The 17,612-nt window shown below is 39.9% G+C and overlaps 1 protein-coding gene across 3 annotated transcripts in view; it reads right to left on the bottom strand.

The window, feature by feature from the left end:
- Window positions 1-17,612, bottom strand: part of ARHGEF6 (Rac/Cdc42 guanine nucleotide exchange factor 6) — a 57,794-nt gene that overhangs the window by 27,563 nt on the left and 12,619 nt on the right. For 2 of the 3 annotated variants that reach the window (XM_070760020.1, XM_070760018.1), the window contains 4 exons: window positions 10,708-10,792; window positions 4,372-4,499; window positions 3,218-3,419; window positions 2,022-2,092 (listed from right to left, as the gene is read on the bottom strand). In XM_070760020.1, the coding sequence (XP_070616121.1) occupies window positions 2,022-2,092; window positions 3,218-3,419; window positions 4,372-4,499; window positions 10,708-10,792 (486 nt within the window). The remainder of the gene's footprint in view (window positions 1-2,021; window positions 2,093-3,217; window positions 3,420-4,371; window positions 4,500-10,707; window positions 10,793-17,612) is intronic. The other variant, XM_070760019.1, reaches the window with a different exon arrangement.

Below are 17,612 nucleotides of genomic sequence, written 5' to 3'. Positions count from 1 at the left end.
CAAGCATGGACAATACCAGAGGTGGGTTTCAACAGGTTCTGACCAGTTCTGGAGAGGAAAGGAGGAAATTTTTATTTATTTATTTATTTTATTATTTAGATTTGTATGCCGCCCCTCTCCGCAGACTCGGGGCGGCTCACAGCAAAATACAACAAATCATGACAAATTCAAATAAATTTAAAATATTTAAAAAGATTTAAAAAGAACCCCATTTACTAACATACACACACACAAACATACCATGCATAATCCTGGGGATAAAACAGAAATCTCTTCTCCGTTTATTTTATTTGTTTGTTTGTTTATTTATTTTTTCCAATACACAACGAGGGTTTTAGTGGGTATATATCTATATACACATAGTAAAATACATGATGAAGGTTATAGAAGAGATATTCATAGTAAAATATATCTAAGAAATAATAGAAAAGAAGATATAGTAATAGAACATATCAATGAAAGAATAGAAGAAGAGATATAGGAATCAGTGTTCCCTCTAATTGTTTTTTTTGGGGGGGGGGAAGTATAGTGTCTGAGCGGCAGTCCCTTCGGACTGGGCGGCACAGAAATAATAAACAAACAAACAAATAAATAAATAAAAAACCCACCCTGTTTTGCCTCAGAGAATTTCAAAATAAAATACTGTACTGTGTGTCTATAACAGTGAGCTCATAATAGGGCAACTCTATCAATATCAAAATGCCACTTAAATAGTTGAGCTAGTTTCAAACTAGATTTTGATTTTCTTTCTCTCTTCCTTACTCCCATTCTTTTTCTTTCTCTTTTCCTTCCTCTCTTTTTTCTATCAGTTTCTCTCTCTTCCTCTCTTCCTCTCTCTCTCCTTCCCTCTCACTCTTTCCCTCTCGGCTTCTGGGCAGGTTTGGAAAACTCTGAGTTGATGATGATTTTTAAGTGAGCGATTGCTCACTGCTCAGCTTAGAGGGAACTATGATAGGAATAGAAGAAAAGTATAGGAGATATAGGAGAGCAATAGGACAGGGGATGGAAGGCATTCTAGTGCACTTGTACTCGCCCCTTACTGACCTCTTAGGAATCTGGATAGGTAAACCGTAGATAATCTAAGTGTTGGGGGTTTGGGGATGACACTATGGAGTCCGGTAATGAGTTCCACGCTTCAACAACTCGGTTACTGAAGTCATATTTTTTACAGTCAAATTTGGAGCGGTTAATATTAAGTTTAAATCTGTTGCTCTTGTGTTGTTGTGGTTGAAGCTGAAGTAGTCGCCGACAGGCAGGACGTTGCCGCATATGATCTTGTGGGCAATACTTAGATCTTGTTTAAGGCATTTCTAATGAAATTGGACCATCTACACTCCCAAGTTGAGGTCAACACTAGAAGAGTCGCTTCTCGGAAAGGCCAATGCGTGTCCATTTTTCTGGCTCTCAACTGCAACATGACTTCAATAAACTAAAAAGCTTTTTTTTTTAAAGTTTGTTGAAGTCGTTTTGCAGGAGACTCAGCTACGATGGTGAAATAAGGTAGCTTCTTCCTCTTAGCTTAGAAATAATAATAATTTATTAGATTTGTATGCCGTCCCTCTCCGAGGACTCGGAGCGGCTCACAACAGCAAAACACAATGCACAAATCTAATGTTAGAAGCAATTAAAAACCCTTCTTATAAAAAACAATCATACAACCTAACGAACCATACATAAAAAACCATAGTAGCTAAGGGGTGTATCAGTTTCCACATGCCTGGCAACATAGGTGGGTTTTTAGGAGTTTTCAAAAGGCAAGGAGGGTGAGGGCAGTCCTAATCTCTAGGGAGAGTTGATTCCAGAGGGCCAGTGCCACCACAGAGAAGGCTCTTCCCCTGGGTCGTGCCAGAGCTGCAGTTTTTCTTTAAATAGTTCAGAAGGGTAGATTTACAGGCATTCTTTCGGTAGAATAAAATTGAGGAATTATTATTATTATTATTATTATTATTATTATTATTATTATTATTATTATTAATTAGATTTGTATGCCGCCCCTCTCCGAAGACTATTCACAGGCTTACCACAGCATAGTAATTCTTCGTAAATTGAGGACTTTCGGCCCCTTTCAAAGCCTTCGGAGACAGTAGTTTGTCTGGAGGAGAAACAGAGGGAAAAGTTATAGAGAAATGCTCTTATTTTATAGAAACATAGAAACATAGAAGATTGACGGCAGAAAAAGACCTCCTGGTCCATCTAGTCTGCCCTTATACTCTTTCCTGTATTTTATCTTAGGATGGATATATGTTTACCCCAGGCATGTTTAAATTCAGTTACTGTGGATTTACCAACCACGTCTGCTGGAAGTTTGTTCCAAGCATCTACTACTCTTTCACTCAAATCATATTTTCTGACGTTGCTTCTGATCTTTCCCCCAACTAACCGCAGATTGTGCCCCCTTGTTCTTGTGTTCACTTTCCTATTAAAAACACTTCCCTCCTGAACCTAATTTAACCCTTTAACATATTTAAACATTTCGATCATATCCCCCCTTTCCCTTCTGTCCTCCGGACTATACAGATGGAGTTCATTTAGTCTTTCCTGATAAGTTTGATGCTGAAGACCTTCCACCATTTTTGTAGCCCGTCTTTGGACCCGTTCAATTTCATTGACATCTTTTGCAGGTGAAGTCTCCAGATCTAAACCCATAAAGCTACTGATTGAAACCACACTATGTGAAAGCATAATGGTATGTTTGTGTGTATGTTTGCTTTTAATAATGGGGTTTTTAGTGTTTTTTAAATTATTAGATTTGTTCTTACATTGTCTTTGTTATTGTTGTGAGCCGCCCCGAGTCTACGGAGAGGGGCGGCATACAAATCTAATTAATAATAATAATAATAATAATAATAATAATAATAATCCACCCCATATAAGCTGCTCTGCACTTAAAACTGACCTCCTCTATTTCTTTGGGCAAGCAAATCAAAATAGAATTCTTTATTGGCCAAGTGTGATTGGACACACAATAAATTTGTCTTTGGTGCAGATACTCTCAGTGTACTTAAAAGAAAAGAGACATTTGTCAAGAATCACGAGGTACAACACTTAATGATTGCCATAGGGGTCAAATAAGCAATGAAGAAACAATCAATATTAATAAAAATCATAGTACCGTATACAAAACATCCCCAAGCAGATGCCATCACACCAACAACACACACATGAATGCAAAACCTCAACAACGACAGGAAGAAGGATCCCAGCAGGTGCCTCTTACCTGTGGATTTAATCTCTCTGACATAGTTGCTGGGGAACCAGCCCGTCTTCCCATTCAGGGTCCCTTCCCACCAGCCCCCTTCCTCGGTCCGGGTGACGTAAATGAGGTCTCCCTTGTTGATGCTCAGCTCATCTTCGTTGGTCTGCTTAAACTGGAAACGGGCCTTGACCACCAGTTGGTGACTGCCGTTTTCGGCCATCTCCTAAAAGGCAAAGACAAAAAAGGACCAGACTACTTACTGGCGGAGCCGAGGGGAAGGGCCTTCTCGGTGGTGGCTCCAGTCCTCTGGAATCATCTCCCCCCCCGGAGATTCACACTACCCCCACCCTGCCGGCCTTTCAAAAGGCTTTAAAAACACGCCTTGGACGGCAGGCCTGGAACCATTGAGCGTGAACTCTCTGCTCTGGCCGCTGGTATGTTCGTAGCGTCGAATGAATTTAGGTTAAAAGGGTTTTTTTTAATGTTCAGGGGTTTTAAGAAATTTGTAATCATTTTTATCTTGTACACCACCTGAATCCACTGGGGAAGGGCGGCTTATAAATGCAAACAAGCAAACAAACAAACAAAGAGGTAGGTAGGTAGGTAGGTAGAAAAGTAGGTAGGTAGGTAGGTAGGTAGGTAAGTAGATAGATAGATGGATAGATAGATAGATAGATAGATAGATAGATAGATAGATAGAAATAGACTGAGATGATAGATTGATAGATATAGATAAGTAGGTAGGTAGGCAAGTAAGTGGATAAGTAAGTAGGTAGGTAGGTAGGTAGATAGGTAGTTAGGTAGTTAGGTAGTTAGGTAGTTAGGTAGTTAGGTAGTTAGGTAGTTAGGTAGGTAGGTAGGTAGATAGATAGATAGATAGATAGATAGATAGATAGATAGATAGATAGATAGATAGATAGATTAATTCACAAGGATGATTGGTTCCCGAAGAGAAAGATGAAAGAAGAAGCGAGAAAGGGAATCATCCAGACCACTTAATTAATGTTTAATAAACGTTTAATAAAAGAATTAAAAAGCAATAATAAAAAAGAGAAAACAACATTGCATTAATTCAATCCAACCCCTAAACCGTTTCCCAGGAAAGGGCCAAATGGACTTGGGAGGTGGTGAGGGAAGGTACAATTGGGGAGGGGGGGTGTCACGTTGAAACCTACCCCAACTCTTGACTGTCTCTGCAACACCCTGGAGGACCGAGCGAAGGCTGCTTGGGTCAGGGGCTGGCAGTCACCGGGGGCTGGAGCAGGCAGCGGAGAGCATGGCTTCCTGGTAGAACTTCCTGGGTCTGTTGAAAGGAAAGGAGAAGTCATCAAAAACGGAAGGAAATAACCCTTGCGGGGCTGAGGCTACAAAAAAAGAGACACAATGGGTCAGATGGAAGTCTACTTTTATTATTCTTTACATTGTTGTAACCTTTGGTAGTAAGACGGTGAGGGAAAAAAATTAATTTAGAATTTTAAGGATTGCTAATATTGTAGAAACATAGAAGACTGACGGCAGAAAAAGACCTCGAGGTCCATCTAGTCTGCCCTTATACTATTTCCTGTATTTTATCTTACAATGGATATATGTTTATCCCAGGCATGTTTACATTCAGTTACTGTGGATTTACCAACCACGTCTGCTGGAAGTTTGTTCCAAGCATCTACTGCTCTTTCAGTGAAATAATATTTCCTCACGTTGCTTTTGATCTTTCCCCCAACTAACTTCAGATTGTGTCCCCTTGTTCTTGTGTTCACTTTCCTATTAAAAAACCTACCCTCCTGAACCTTATTTAACCCTTTGACATATTTAAATGTTTCGATCCTGTCCCCCCTTTTCCTTCTGTCCTCCAGACTAGACAGATTGAGTTCATGAAGTCTTTCCTGATAGGTTTTATACTTAAGACCTTCCACCATTCTTGTAGCCCGTCTTTGGACCCCTTCAATTGTATAAAATTAAGAGAAAATTTTACACAGGGAGAGATAAGAGCCTCCATTGAGGGAGTGATGAGAAAATAAAAGTTTATACATGATTGATTTTAAGCATTGTTGTTGTGTTTATAACTATATATTGTTTTACTTTATGGTGGAGAAATAAAAAAATGTTGTCTACCTCCTTTTGCAGCCTGACTGAAAACTCCTTGAGGAGTTAACCATTTTAAGAAGGGCGAAAAGTGATGGGCTCCTACAGGTACGGTCAGATACACAGAACCAGTAGAAAAAATTTGGTCAGGTATGCAGAACCAGTAAAAAAAATAAGATTTTTTTTCCTTTTTTCCCTTTCTGGTCTCTGGGTACGTTTTTCCTATCGTAGCAAATGAGGGGGTGCTTTTTGGGGGGTATGAATTTTTCTTGATTTTTCTTTCAACATACAATAAAACAACATGAGCACTAAAAAACACAGAATCAATGCTTAAAATAATAATTAATAATATTTCTTAGATATGTTAAAGAGAGAGAGAGAAAAGCGCTAATAATACTTTCAACGTGTACTTTTTATCCTCTTCTTTGCTAAGTTAATTAAAATTAGCCACACATGAGATATATTTCATCTCCAAATAACAATATTATAAAATCTAGTCCCTTATATTCCCTTTTTCTATTTATAACAAAACATTAACGTTTTAACATCTTAACTGAATATCTAAGTTAACCCTTTCATCTCTGTGTTAACTCCTTATCCAACGCTGTCACCAGTCCTTATTTTGTCATCTGGGTCTTTAATAGATTAAAATTAAATCATCATGATGTATTTCTTCAAAAGTAAGTAAAAGAAAATACTTCTCAGTTATTTTTAGTTTACAACCATTCATAAAACTTTCCCCAAATCTTATAGCGCAAATGAGGTCGAATGTGTATAATATTAGAAGAGCTGTGCGTGCGTTTGTGTGTGTACATACACATACAGTTGATATAGTAGATAATGTCTATTTTTCTGTGCCTGTGTGTAATATGTATGTATTTTTATTTATTTATTTATTTTGTCCAATACACAATGAGGGTTTTAGTGGGTATATATCTATATACACATAGTAAAATACATGATGAAGGTTATAGAATACACATATGACATAGAATTAAAGAGTATATTTTGGATGTTTGGTAATAGTAAATAGAGAGGGAAATTGTGTCTCTTTGAGTGTTGCTGCCTTGTGGACCTTGACTCTGGACTTTGCCCCATGAGCTCGGAACTTCTCTTTGGACTTCTGCCTTTACAAATTGGTTTTGTTTTGTCATTTACTGGGTAGTAAGTTTATGCACTATTTAGTGAATACTTAATAGTTTTTTTAAAAAATGTCCTTCCTTCTCTACTACCTTAGTATGATCCTTAATTACTTTTAAAATAGGAAATAACTAGTATGATCCTTCATTAAAGATAGGAAATAATTCAATAGGATGTTTTTAACCCATAAACACTTTAGTTGTTTTAATCATGATCTAGAACTGAACTTTTATGGCAATGAAAGAAAATCGAGCTACTTGCCTTGTGGATTCAGTACAAAACCTTAAAATGTTGCTGTGCTCCTCAACCAATAACGCTGTCCATCATTTGTCCTTTTTGTGGCTATTCAAATAATGGGACTTAATCAACTGAAAAAGAGTCCAAGCGCCTATTTGAAAACTTATCTTGGTCGGTAAGCCACTCCCACCCAGTCACATGACCTTTAAGTCACCCTGTCACATGATTGTCAAGCCACTCCCACCCAGTCACATGACCTTCAAGCCACCCTCCCTGGTCACATGATTGTCAAGCCACTCCCACCAGGTCACATGGCTGGCAAGTAACTCCCATCCGGTCACATGACCATCAAACCACACCCACAAAATAAGCCACACCCACAGCATGGCAGTAAACACTGGATGTGGGTTAAAACACCAGGGCTTAAAAAAAAGAAGGAAAAAAAGTGTGTTGCTAGGTAGAACAGCTTTTAGCATCATCTGGTGAGCCATTTCGGAAAGAGGGATGTGTGGGTGGTTTGTAAGTGTGGCATCCACACACCGCTCTCTCCATCAACCAGCTGGTGTCGCAGATTGTGTGTGTTAAATAGGTATCTAGTCCAGCCCTGTTTTGGGCAGGAATTCACTGAAACAGCGTCTCTCAATGTTAATCATTTTAAGATGGGCAATCAATTTATCGAGCCGACTCATCCATCCAAGAAATGGATATCAGAACACGGTGGCCAAGAAATAAATCAATCTATCTATCTATCTATCTATCTATCTATCTATCTATCTATCTATCTATCTATCTATCTATCTATCTATCATCTATCTATCTCTCATATCTATCAATCTATCTATCTATCTATCTATCATCATCATCTATCTATCTATCAATCATCTATCTATCTATCTGTCTATCTATCTATCTATCTCTCATATCTATCTATCTATCTATCTATCTATCTATCATCATCATCTATCTATCTATCAATCATCTATCTATCTATCTGTCTATCTATCTATCTATCTATCTATCTATCTCTCATATCTATCTATCTATCTATCTATCTATCTATCTATCTATCTATCTATCTATCTATTAGATTTGTATGTCGCCCCTCTCCAAAGACTTGGAGCGGCTCACAACAGGAATACAAAATACAAATCCAATGATTAAAAAAGCCAAACAGTTAAAAAAAACCTTGATTAAAAACACTCCTACAACCCAAACAAACCATACATAAAACGTTGCCTGGCAACAAAGGTGGGTTTTTAGGAGTTTGCGAAAGGCAAGGAGGGTGGGGGCAGTCCTAATCTCCGGGGGGAGTTGATTCCAGAGGGTCAGGGCCGCCACAGAGAAGGCTCTTCCCCTGGGTCCCGCCAGACGGCATTGTTTTGTCGACGGGACCCGGAAAAGGCCAACTCTGTGGGACCTGATTGACCGCTGGGATTCGTGCGGCAGAAGGTGGTCCCGAAATGAATCAGAACCTGAGAAAAAGACCCATACAATATTATCTTTTCAAATATCATTCAACATTTTCCATTCAGTGTCAAAGATGTTCTGGCCACTCCCACAGATATAAATATATACTGCTCAAAATAAATAAATAAAGGGAACACTCAAAGAACCCATCCTAGATCTGAATGAATGAAATATTCTCATTGAATCCTTTGTTCTGTACAAAGTTGAATATGCACATCAGCAGGTGAAATTGATTGTCCATCAGCATTGCTTCCTAAGTGGACAGTTTGATTTCACAGAAGTTTGATTTACTTGGGAGTTATATTGTGTTGTTTAGGTGTTCCCTTTATTTTTTTGAGCAGTGTACTGTATACATCTCCACTGGTGGGGCAGGATGGGACCCTCTGCAAGGTCTCCCATCTCTTTCACACCAAGCAGGACTCCATAAAATCTATTCAGATAATGCTTAGGAAGAAGCCTCAATCCTTTTCTATATTCTTTGACTCATTCTGAAGCTTTTTAAAATCTAGCATCTGTTCTGCAGGATTCCAATGTTTTCATCTTTTAAAGCTTTTAGCTTTAAATAAAGATTTCATTGCACATTTCCAGCCCGACTATATCATGTTAAGCAGATCTTTGCCAAATCCTCCAAGAATGATCTAGCAGTAGAGAAGCAGGAGAGAAAATACTGGCACGTGGATTTTGCTCTATTAGCAGTCTGAAGGAAGGAAGGAAGGAAGGAAGGAAGGAAGGAAGGAAGGAAGGAAAGGGGAGGGAGGGAGGAAAGAAGGAAGGAGATTTATTTTGGGGAAGGAAGGTTATTTTTAAGGAAGGAAAGAGATTTGAGGAAGGAAGGAGGGAGGGAGGGAGGGAAGGAAGGAAGGAAGGAAGGAAGGAAGGAGATTTATTTTGAGGAAGGAAGGTTATTTTTAAGGAAGGAAAGAGATTTGAGGAAGGAAGGAAGGAGGGAGGGAGGGAGGGAAGGAAGGAAGGAAGGATATTTATTTTGAGGAAGGAAGGTTATTTTTAAGGAAGGAAGGAAGGAAAGATGGATGGATGGAATGAAGGAAGTAGATTTATTTTGGGGAAGGAAGGTTATTTTTAAGGAAGGAAAGAGATTTGAGGAACAAAGGAAGGAAGTAATGAAGGAAGGAAGGAGATTTATTCTGGGGAAGGAAAGAAGGTTATTTTTAAGGAAAGAAAGAGATTTGAGGAAGGAAGGAAGGAGGGAGGGAGGGAAGGAAGGAAGTAGATTTATTTTGGGGAAGGAAGGTTATTTTTAAGGAAGGAAAGAGATTTGAGGAACAAAGGAAGGAAGTAATGAAGGAAGGAAGGAGATTTATTCTGGGGAATGAAAGAAGGTTATTTTTAAGGAAAGAAAGAGATTTGAGGAAGGAAGGAAGGAGGGAGGGAGGGAGGAAAGAAGGAAGGAGATTTATTTTGGGGAAGGAAGGTTATTTTTAAGGAAGGAAAGAGATTTGAGGAAGAAAGGAGGGAGGGAGGGAGGGAAGGAAGGAAGGAAGGAAGGAAGGAGATTTATTTTGAGGAAGGAAGGTTATTTTTAAGGAAGGAAGGAAGGAAAGATGGATGGATGGATGGAATGAAGGAAGTAGATTTATTTTGGGGAAGGAAGGTTATTTTTAAGGAAGGAAAGAGATTTGAGGAACAAAGGAAGGAAGTAATGAAGGAAGGAAGGAGATTTATTCTGGGGAAGGAAGGAAGGTTATTTTTAAGGAAAGAAAGAGATTTGAGGAAGGAAGGAAGGAGGGAGGGAGGGAGGGAAGGAAGGAAGGATATTTATTTTGAGGAAGGAAGGTTATTTTTAAGGAAGGAAGGAAGGAAAGAAGGATGGATGGAATGAAGGAAGTAGATTTATTTTGGGGAAGGAAGGTTATTTTTAAGGAAGGAAAGAGATTTGAGGAACAAAGGAAGGAAGTAATGAAGGAAGGAAGGAGATTTATTCTGGGGAAGGAAAGAAGGTTATTTTTAAGGAAGGAAAGAAATTTGAGGAAGGAAGGGAAGAGAAGTCTGCGGAGAGGGGCGGCATACAAATCTGATTAATAAATAATAAAATAAGAAGGGAAGGGAAAGAAAGGAAAGGAAAAGAAAGGAAAGGAAAGGATAAATGGTAAAGGAGTAAAGAACAAAACTGGAACATACTTTCATCTTTGAAAAGGAATAAGCCGCAGTTTCTATAGGAACAGCCAAATTTTTCTTCTATTGTTCTTCTGCAAATAGATGGGGCTTTGTGTGTGCGTGTATATGTGTGCGTGTGTAGATGTCAAGATAAAACCTCTTTCAAGCCTAGCTTGACTTCGGAGTCCTCTGTGGACACGTCCTGAGCTTTTATTTAGCAACGACATGGAAAGTTTGCCTCTATTTTCTTTCAATGTCTCCCCCCCCCCTCTCAGAGCTGGTCTACAGCCCAAGATATTGTGGTCGCTTGCAAACCCGGCTTAGCTTTTTGAAACTAGCCACGGTTGTCTTTAGTGAGCTGCTCGCCTGGGGGGGGAGGGAAGCTTTGGAGCTCAGAACAAAGCTGGGAAACAAAGGCAAGAGACGTTTGCAGGGAAATATTGTGACATTCTCCTTTTTTTCTGCCTTACCTTCCGTGGCTTTGTTGAGAGATGAAAGGGCAGACAGTACCCGGGAGAAGTTTTCTCCGGAATAGAGATCGTGGGCATCAAACTGCTGGGAAAAAGACGAAAAAAATGAAAAGAAGAAAAGAAGAAACATAGCACAAGTATTTGCAGCATAGAATAGAGTAGAATAGAATGGAATGGAATGGAATGGAGTGGAGTGGAGTAGAGTAGAGTAGAGTAGAGTAGGGTAGGGTAGGGTAGGGCAGGGGTAGGGGTAAGAATAGAATGGAATGGAAAGGAATAGAGTATGGTAGGGTAGGGTAGGATAGAGTCGGGTAGGGGTAGGGATAGGGGTAAGAATGGAATGGAATAGACCTAGAGTAGGTCAGGATAGGGGTAGGGGTAGGGGTAAGAATAGAATGGAATGGAATGGAATGAAATAGAGTAGAGTAGGGTAGGGCAGGGTAGGGTAGGGGTAGGGGTAAGAATAGAATGGAATAGAATAGAGTAGGGTAGGGCAGGGTAGGGGTAGGGGTAAGAATAGAATGGAATAGAGTAGGGCAGGGTAGGGGTAAGAATAGAATGGAATGGAATAGAGTAGGGTAGGGCAGGGTAGGGGTAGGGGTAGTGGTAAGAATGGAATGGAATGGAATAGAGTAGGGCAGGGTAGGGGTAGGGGTAGAATAGAATGGAATAGAATAGAGTAGGGCGGGGTACAGGTAAGAATAGAATGGAATGGAATAGAGTAGGGCACGGTAGGATAGGGTAGGGGTAAGAATAGAATGGAATGGAATGGAATAGAGTAGAGTAGGGTAGGGCAGGGTAGGGTAGGGGTAGGGGTAAGAATAGAATGGAATAGAGTAGGGCAGGGTAGGGGTAAGAATGGAATGGAATGGAATAGAGTAGGGTAGGGCAGGGTAGGGTAGGGGTAGGGGTAGGGGTAGAATAGAATGGAATAGAATAGAGTAGGGCGGGGTTCAGGTAAGAATAGAATGGAATGGAATGGAATAGAGTAGGGCACGGTAGGATAGGGTAGGGGTAAGAATGGAATGGAATGGAATAGTGTAGGGTAGGGTAGGGGTAGGGGTAGCAATAAGAGTAAGAATAGAACAGAACAGAATAGAATTATTTATTGATCGTGTGATTGGACACACAAGGAATTTATCTTCAGTGCATAAGCTCTCAGTGTACATTAAAAAAATACATTCAAGAATCATAAGATGCAACACTTATCGATAGTCATAGGATACTAAATAAGCAATCAAAACCATGCCAGGAAACTAGATGCCAACCATGATAATAAACTAAACTTCATTATTTTATTGTTTTATATTACCTATGACTGTACGCCGCCCAGAATCCACTAGGAATTGGATGGCTTAGAAGTTAAATAAATGAAATGAAATTAATTAAACAATATAAATGGCAAAGATACGAAAGCAACAAGGTTATAGCCATCAGTAGAAGGAGACAGGTAACAGGAAGGATGAGAAAAATAACAGCAATACATTCTTAGCAGATAAAAATTACTAATTTAATTTAGGAAACAGATTCCAAATATTTAGAGTGGTTACAGTTGCTGTGAGTATGAAAAGCTCCACGTTTAGGGGCAGTCTACCTCCCAATGCCTGTTGCTAAGGCTGGTGAGCTTCCTAGATATATTAACTAGGTTTATGAGCTGCTAAGCCACCCCAGATCTCCACCCTCCCAATGTGCAGACTTCAATTCCCATAATCCTCGACCGCAGGGGTGGAGAACGCTGGGATTTTCTAAAAAATAAACAGCCACGTCGATGAGTCAACACCGATACTTTTAACACAGCCCCATTCTGGCTTTAATTTTGAGGGATGGATATATTTAGATTTGCTTGGGTTTTTCACATTCATCCCACCTTCTTGTAGCAACTGGTTGGCTTTGGTGCATTTTGCTCCTTAAAATACTAGTAAGAGAGAAACATTAGGACAGGGGACGGAAGGCACACTGGTGCACTTATGCAGGCCCCTTACTGACCTCTTAGGAATTGGGAGTGGACAACAGTGGAGAGTCTAAGAGTAAAGTTTTGGGAGTTAGGTGATGATACTACAGAGTCTGGTAGTGAATTCCAGGCATCAACTACTCGGTTACTACAGTCGTATTTCCTGCAGTCACGTTTAGAGCGGTTTAACATAGAAACATAGAAGATTGACGGCACAAAAAGACCTCCTGGTCCATCTAGTCTGCCCTTATACTACATAATAATAATAATAATAATAATAATAATAATAATAATAATAATAATATATTGGATTTGCATGCCGCCCCTCTCCGTAGACTCGGGGCAGCTAACAACAATGATAAAAACAGCATGTGACAATCCAATAATAAAACAGCTAAAAACCCTTATTTATAAAAACCAAACATACACACAAACATACCATGCATAACTTGTAATGGCCTAGGGGAAGGAATATCTCAACTCCCCCATGCCTGGTGGTATAAATGAGTCTTGAGTAGTTTACGAAAGACAGGGAGGGTGGGGGCAATTCTAATCTCTTGGGCAAGTTGGTTCCAGAGGGCCGGGGCCGCCACAGAGAAGGCTCTTCCCCTGGGGCCCGCCAAACGACATTGTTTAGTCGACGGGACCCAGAGAAGGTCAACTCTGTGGGACCTTATCGGTCGCTGGGATTTGTGCGGTAGCAGGCGGTTCCGGAGGTATTTTATCTTAGGATGGATCTATGTTTATCCCAGGCATGTTTAAATTCAGTTCCTGTGGATTTACCAACCACGTCTGCTGGAAGTTTGTTCCAAACATCTACGACTCTTTCAGTTTACTTTAAATTTGTATCTGTCGTGTGCTCGTGCGTAGTTGTGGTTGAAGCTGAAGTAGTCGTTGACAGGAAGGACATTGTAGCTGATGATTTTATGAGTCATGCTTAGGTTATCTTTAAGGCGACGTAGTTCTAAGCTTTCTAAACCTCGGATTGTAAGTCTAGTTGCGTAGGGGATTCTGTTGGGAGTGGAGGAATGGAGGGCTCTTCTAGTAAAGTATCTCTGGACATTTTCTATATGTCCGAAATGCAATGTGGGTTCCAGACTGAGAAGCTGCAGAATCCATTTACCCAAAGGGCAGCTCCACCATCATATAAACTGAATAAACAAAATCTCCCAGCCAACCCCCACTCAGTAAAAGACCTTGGAATACTAACATCAAATGATCTAAGTGCTAAAGCCCACTGCAACAATATCGCTAAAAAGGCTTCTAGAGTTGTTAACCTGATCCTACGCAGCTTCTGCTCCGGCAATTTCACACTACTCACCAGAGCCTACAAAACTTTTGCCAGACCCATCCTTTAATACAGTTCATCTGTCTGGAACCCATGCCACATCTCGGACATCAACACCCTTGAAAATATCCAAAGATAGTTCACCAGAAGAGCCATTCACTCCTCCACTCGAAACAGAATGCCCTACGAAAGCAGACTATCAATCCTTGGTCTTGAAAGCTTAGAACTGCGACGCCTAAAACACGATCTAAGTATTGCCCACAAGATCTTATGCTGCAATGTTCTACCTGTCAAGGACTACTTCAGCTTCAACCGCAACAACACAAGAGCACGCAACAGATTCAAACTTAATATTAACCGCTCCAAACTTGACTGTAAAAATTATGACACTTCAACAACCGAGTTGTCGAAGCATAGAACTCATTACCGGACTCAGTAGTGTCAACCCCTAACCCCCAACATTTTTCCCTTAGACTATCCACGATTGACCTCTCCAGGTTCCTTAGAGGTCAGTAAGGGGCGTGAATAAGTGCACCAGCGTGCCTTCCGTCCCCTGTCCCATTGTCTCTCCTTATCTCATTTATCTTTTCTTCCTTTCAAATTTGTTCACCTATACTCTTATATCTTTTCTTCAATTCGTTTCTTTAGTTGTATTACTAAATATCTATTCTCTTCAATGAGTATTATGTACTGGACTAAATAAATAAATAAATCTTCGAGACAGACTGTTTCACTAAAGGCGAGTTAAATTTTAAAAGTAACTTTTTCCCTGGACGTCAGCTGTTTTGCATCTGACCCCCCAAACGCTATGCTGCTGTGGTTTTCTGTGCATGCCAGGCCAACCCAGGGCTATTCCGTGGTCTCAAGACTGTAATTTAGAGTTCTAAAGAAAGGAACAGGGTTTGTTTATTTGAAGAACAGTTTGCAGGGCCAAACTATAATCTATGCCACTCCGTGATTCTGGATTGTGGTTCTATCTCTTCTCTGGCAATTTAATAGCAGAGGCCACATTTATGGCTGGTTTAAGGCAGGATCAGCGCATGGTCACAGGAGATGTGTGTTGGAATACATTTTGTTCTTGCAAACAAATATCGTCCATTTTCCCAAGATTGTTATCTACCCGTAAATACACACTCAGATAAGCGATGCAATCAGAAACAAAATCACACAGTGGTATTCTAGTGTTGGAAATAATCACATAGCTGAATTCACACAATATTCTGATAAAGTATTCCGATCTAAATGTACACTGCTCAAAAAAAAATAAAGGGAACACTTTAAAAACAGAATATGACTTCAAGTAAATCAAACTTCTGTGAAATTAAACTGTCCACTTAGGAAGCAACACTGACTGACAGTCAATTTCACATGCTGTTGTGCAAATTGAATAGTTGTGCAAATGAAATATTCAATGAGAATATTGCATTCGTTCAGCTCTAGGATGTGTTATTTGAGTGTTCCCTTTGGGTTTTTTTTAGCAGTATAGTTCATAAAATCATATAGCAAAATGTCCTTCCTGTTCATGACTACTTCACCTTCAACCACAGCAACACCCAAGCACATAATAGATTCAAACTCAATGTAATAATAATAATAATAATAATAATAATAATAATAATAATTTATTAGATTTGTATTCCGCCCTTCTCCGCAGACTTGTAAACTGTAAACTGCTCCAAATACGACTGCAGAAAATATAACTTCAACAATACCTGACTTTGTGGTTTCTACTCCTAACCCCCCAAATTTTAACCTTAGATGGTCTACAGTCGACCTCTCCCCATTTCTAAGAGGTCTGTAAGGGGCGTGCATAAGCGCACAACTGTTCCTACTATCCTTGTACTAATGTCCTATTGACCGCTTTTATCGTTACTTTTTTACTTATGTTAGGTTTATTACTATACTATACATTTATTTATTTATTTATTTATTTAATTTATTTATTAGATTTGTATGCCGCCCCTCTCTGTAGACTCGGGACGGCTCACAACAATAACAAAGACAATGTAAGAACAAATCTAATAATTTTAAAAACACTAAAACCCCATTATTAAAAGCAAACATACACACAAACATACCATGTACAAACTGTATAGGCCCGGGGGAGATGTCTCAGTTCCCCCATGCCTGACAGCAGAGATGGGTCTTAAGAACTTTACGAAAGGCAAGGAGGGTGGGGCAGTTCTGATCTCCGGGGGGAGCTGGTTCCAGAGGGTCGGGGCCGCCACAGAGAAGGCTCTTCTCCTGGGTCCCACCAAACGATATTGTTTCGTCGACAGGACCCAGAGAAAGCCAACTCTGTGGGACCTAACCGGTCGCTGGGATTCGTGCGTCAGAAGGCGGTTCCGGAGATATTCTGGTCCGGTGCCGTGAAGGGCTTTATAGGTCATAACCAACACTTTGAATTGTGACCGGAAATTGATTGGCAACCAATGCAGACTGCGGAGTGTTGGTGTAACATGGGCATACATGTTTGACAAATAAAATAAACATAAAACAAGAGTCTTCCAGTATTTGAGGGGCTCCCACAAAGAAGCAGGGGGTCGGCTTATTTTCCAAAGCCCCAGAAGGGAAGATAAGAAGCAATGGGTGGAAACTAACCAAGGGGAGAAGCAAACCTGGAATTAAGGAGAAATTTCCTAACAGCGAGGACAGTTAACCAGTGGGACGGCTTGCCACCAGAAGTTGTGGGTGCTCCAACACGGGAGGTTTTTAAAGAAGAGTTTGGGGAGTCATTTGTCGAGAATCGTATTGGATTTCTTGCTTGAGCTGGGGGTTGGACTAGAAGACCTCCAAGGTCCCTTGCAGCTCTATTTTAGTCTACGATTTCTCCCATTAAGACAGACCAGGATAAAAAGCGCCATAGCGGTAGGAATGACTAATGAAAGGGCTTTTGGGGGGGGGGAGAAGAAGGGGCACCATCTGTGGCAGCCAGAATGCCGTGCATCGTTTCATAAGAGGCATTCCACCATGTGCACAATTGGAAAATTCCCTTTTCTTTTTTCGTAACATATTTTGGTATTAATAAATTATAATTTAGGGAAGAATGGTTGTTTTCATTATGTTGATTTTATTTGTTTTGTTTTATTTATTTTTCAAACATGTATAGGATAGTAGTACTGGTTTGTATAAACGTTACAGAAATAAAAAAGTAACGATAAATGAGGCCAATAGGACAGGGATGATAGGCACAGTGGTGCGCTTATGCACGGCCCTTACAGACCTCTTAGAAACGGGGAGAGGTCGACGTTAGATTAAGGTTAAAATTTTGAAAAGGGTGGCATAGAAATATTATTATTATTATTATTATTATTATTATTATTATTATTTAGATAAAAAACAAACACATTAAACAATCAAATTAAATAAACAAATAAATAAACAAATCACCTAACAAATTACCTTAGTTCTCTAGACTTCAAACACTACGTTTAGAAAATTTACAACTATGTCGCCTCCGAATTGATTTAACTGTTGTTCACAAAAGCATACATTATAATGTGCTTCCTGTTAGCGACTACTTCACCTTTAACAACAACAACACAAGAGCATGTAATAGATGCAAACTCAATGTAAACTCGACTGCAGAAAACACGACTTCAGCAATAGAGTGAGCAATGCCTTTAATGCGCTACCTGACTCTGTGGTTTCTCCCCCAACCCCCCC

The sequence above is a fragment of the Erythrolamprus reginae genome, chromosome 8 (genome assembly GCF_031021105.1).
Source record: "Erythrolamprus reginae isolate rEryReg1 chromosome 8, rEryReg1.hap1, whole genome shotgun sequence".
Classification (NCBI taxonomy): domain Eukaryota; kingdom Metazoa; phylum Chordata; class Lepidosauria; order Squamata; family Dipsadidae; genus Erythrolamprus; species Erythrolamprus reginae.
The sequence above is the reverse complement of the archived record's forward strand: the minus strand, read 5'-3'. Positions and strand labels throughout refer to the sequence as shown.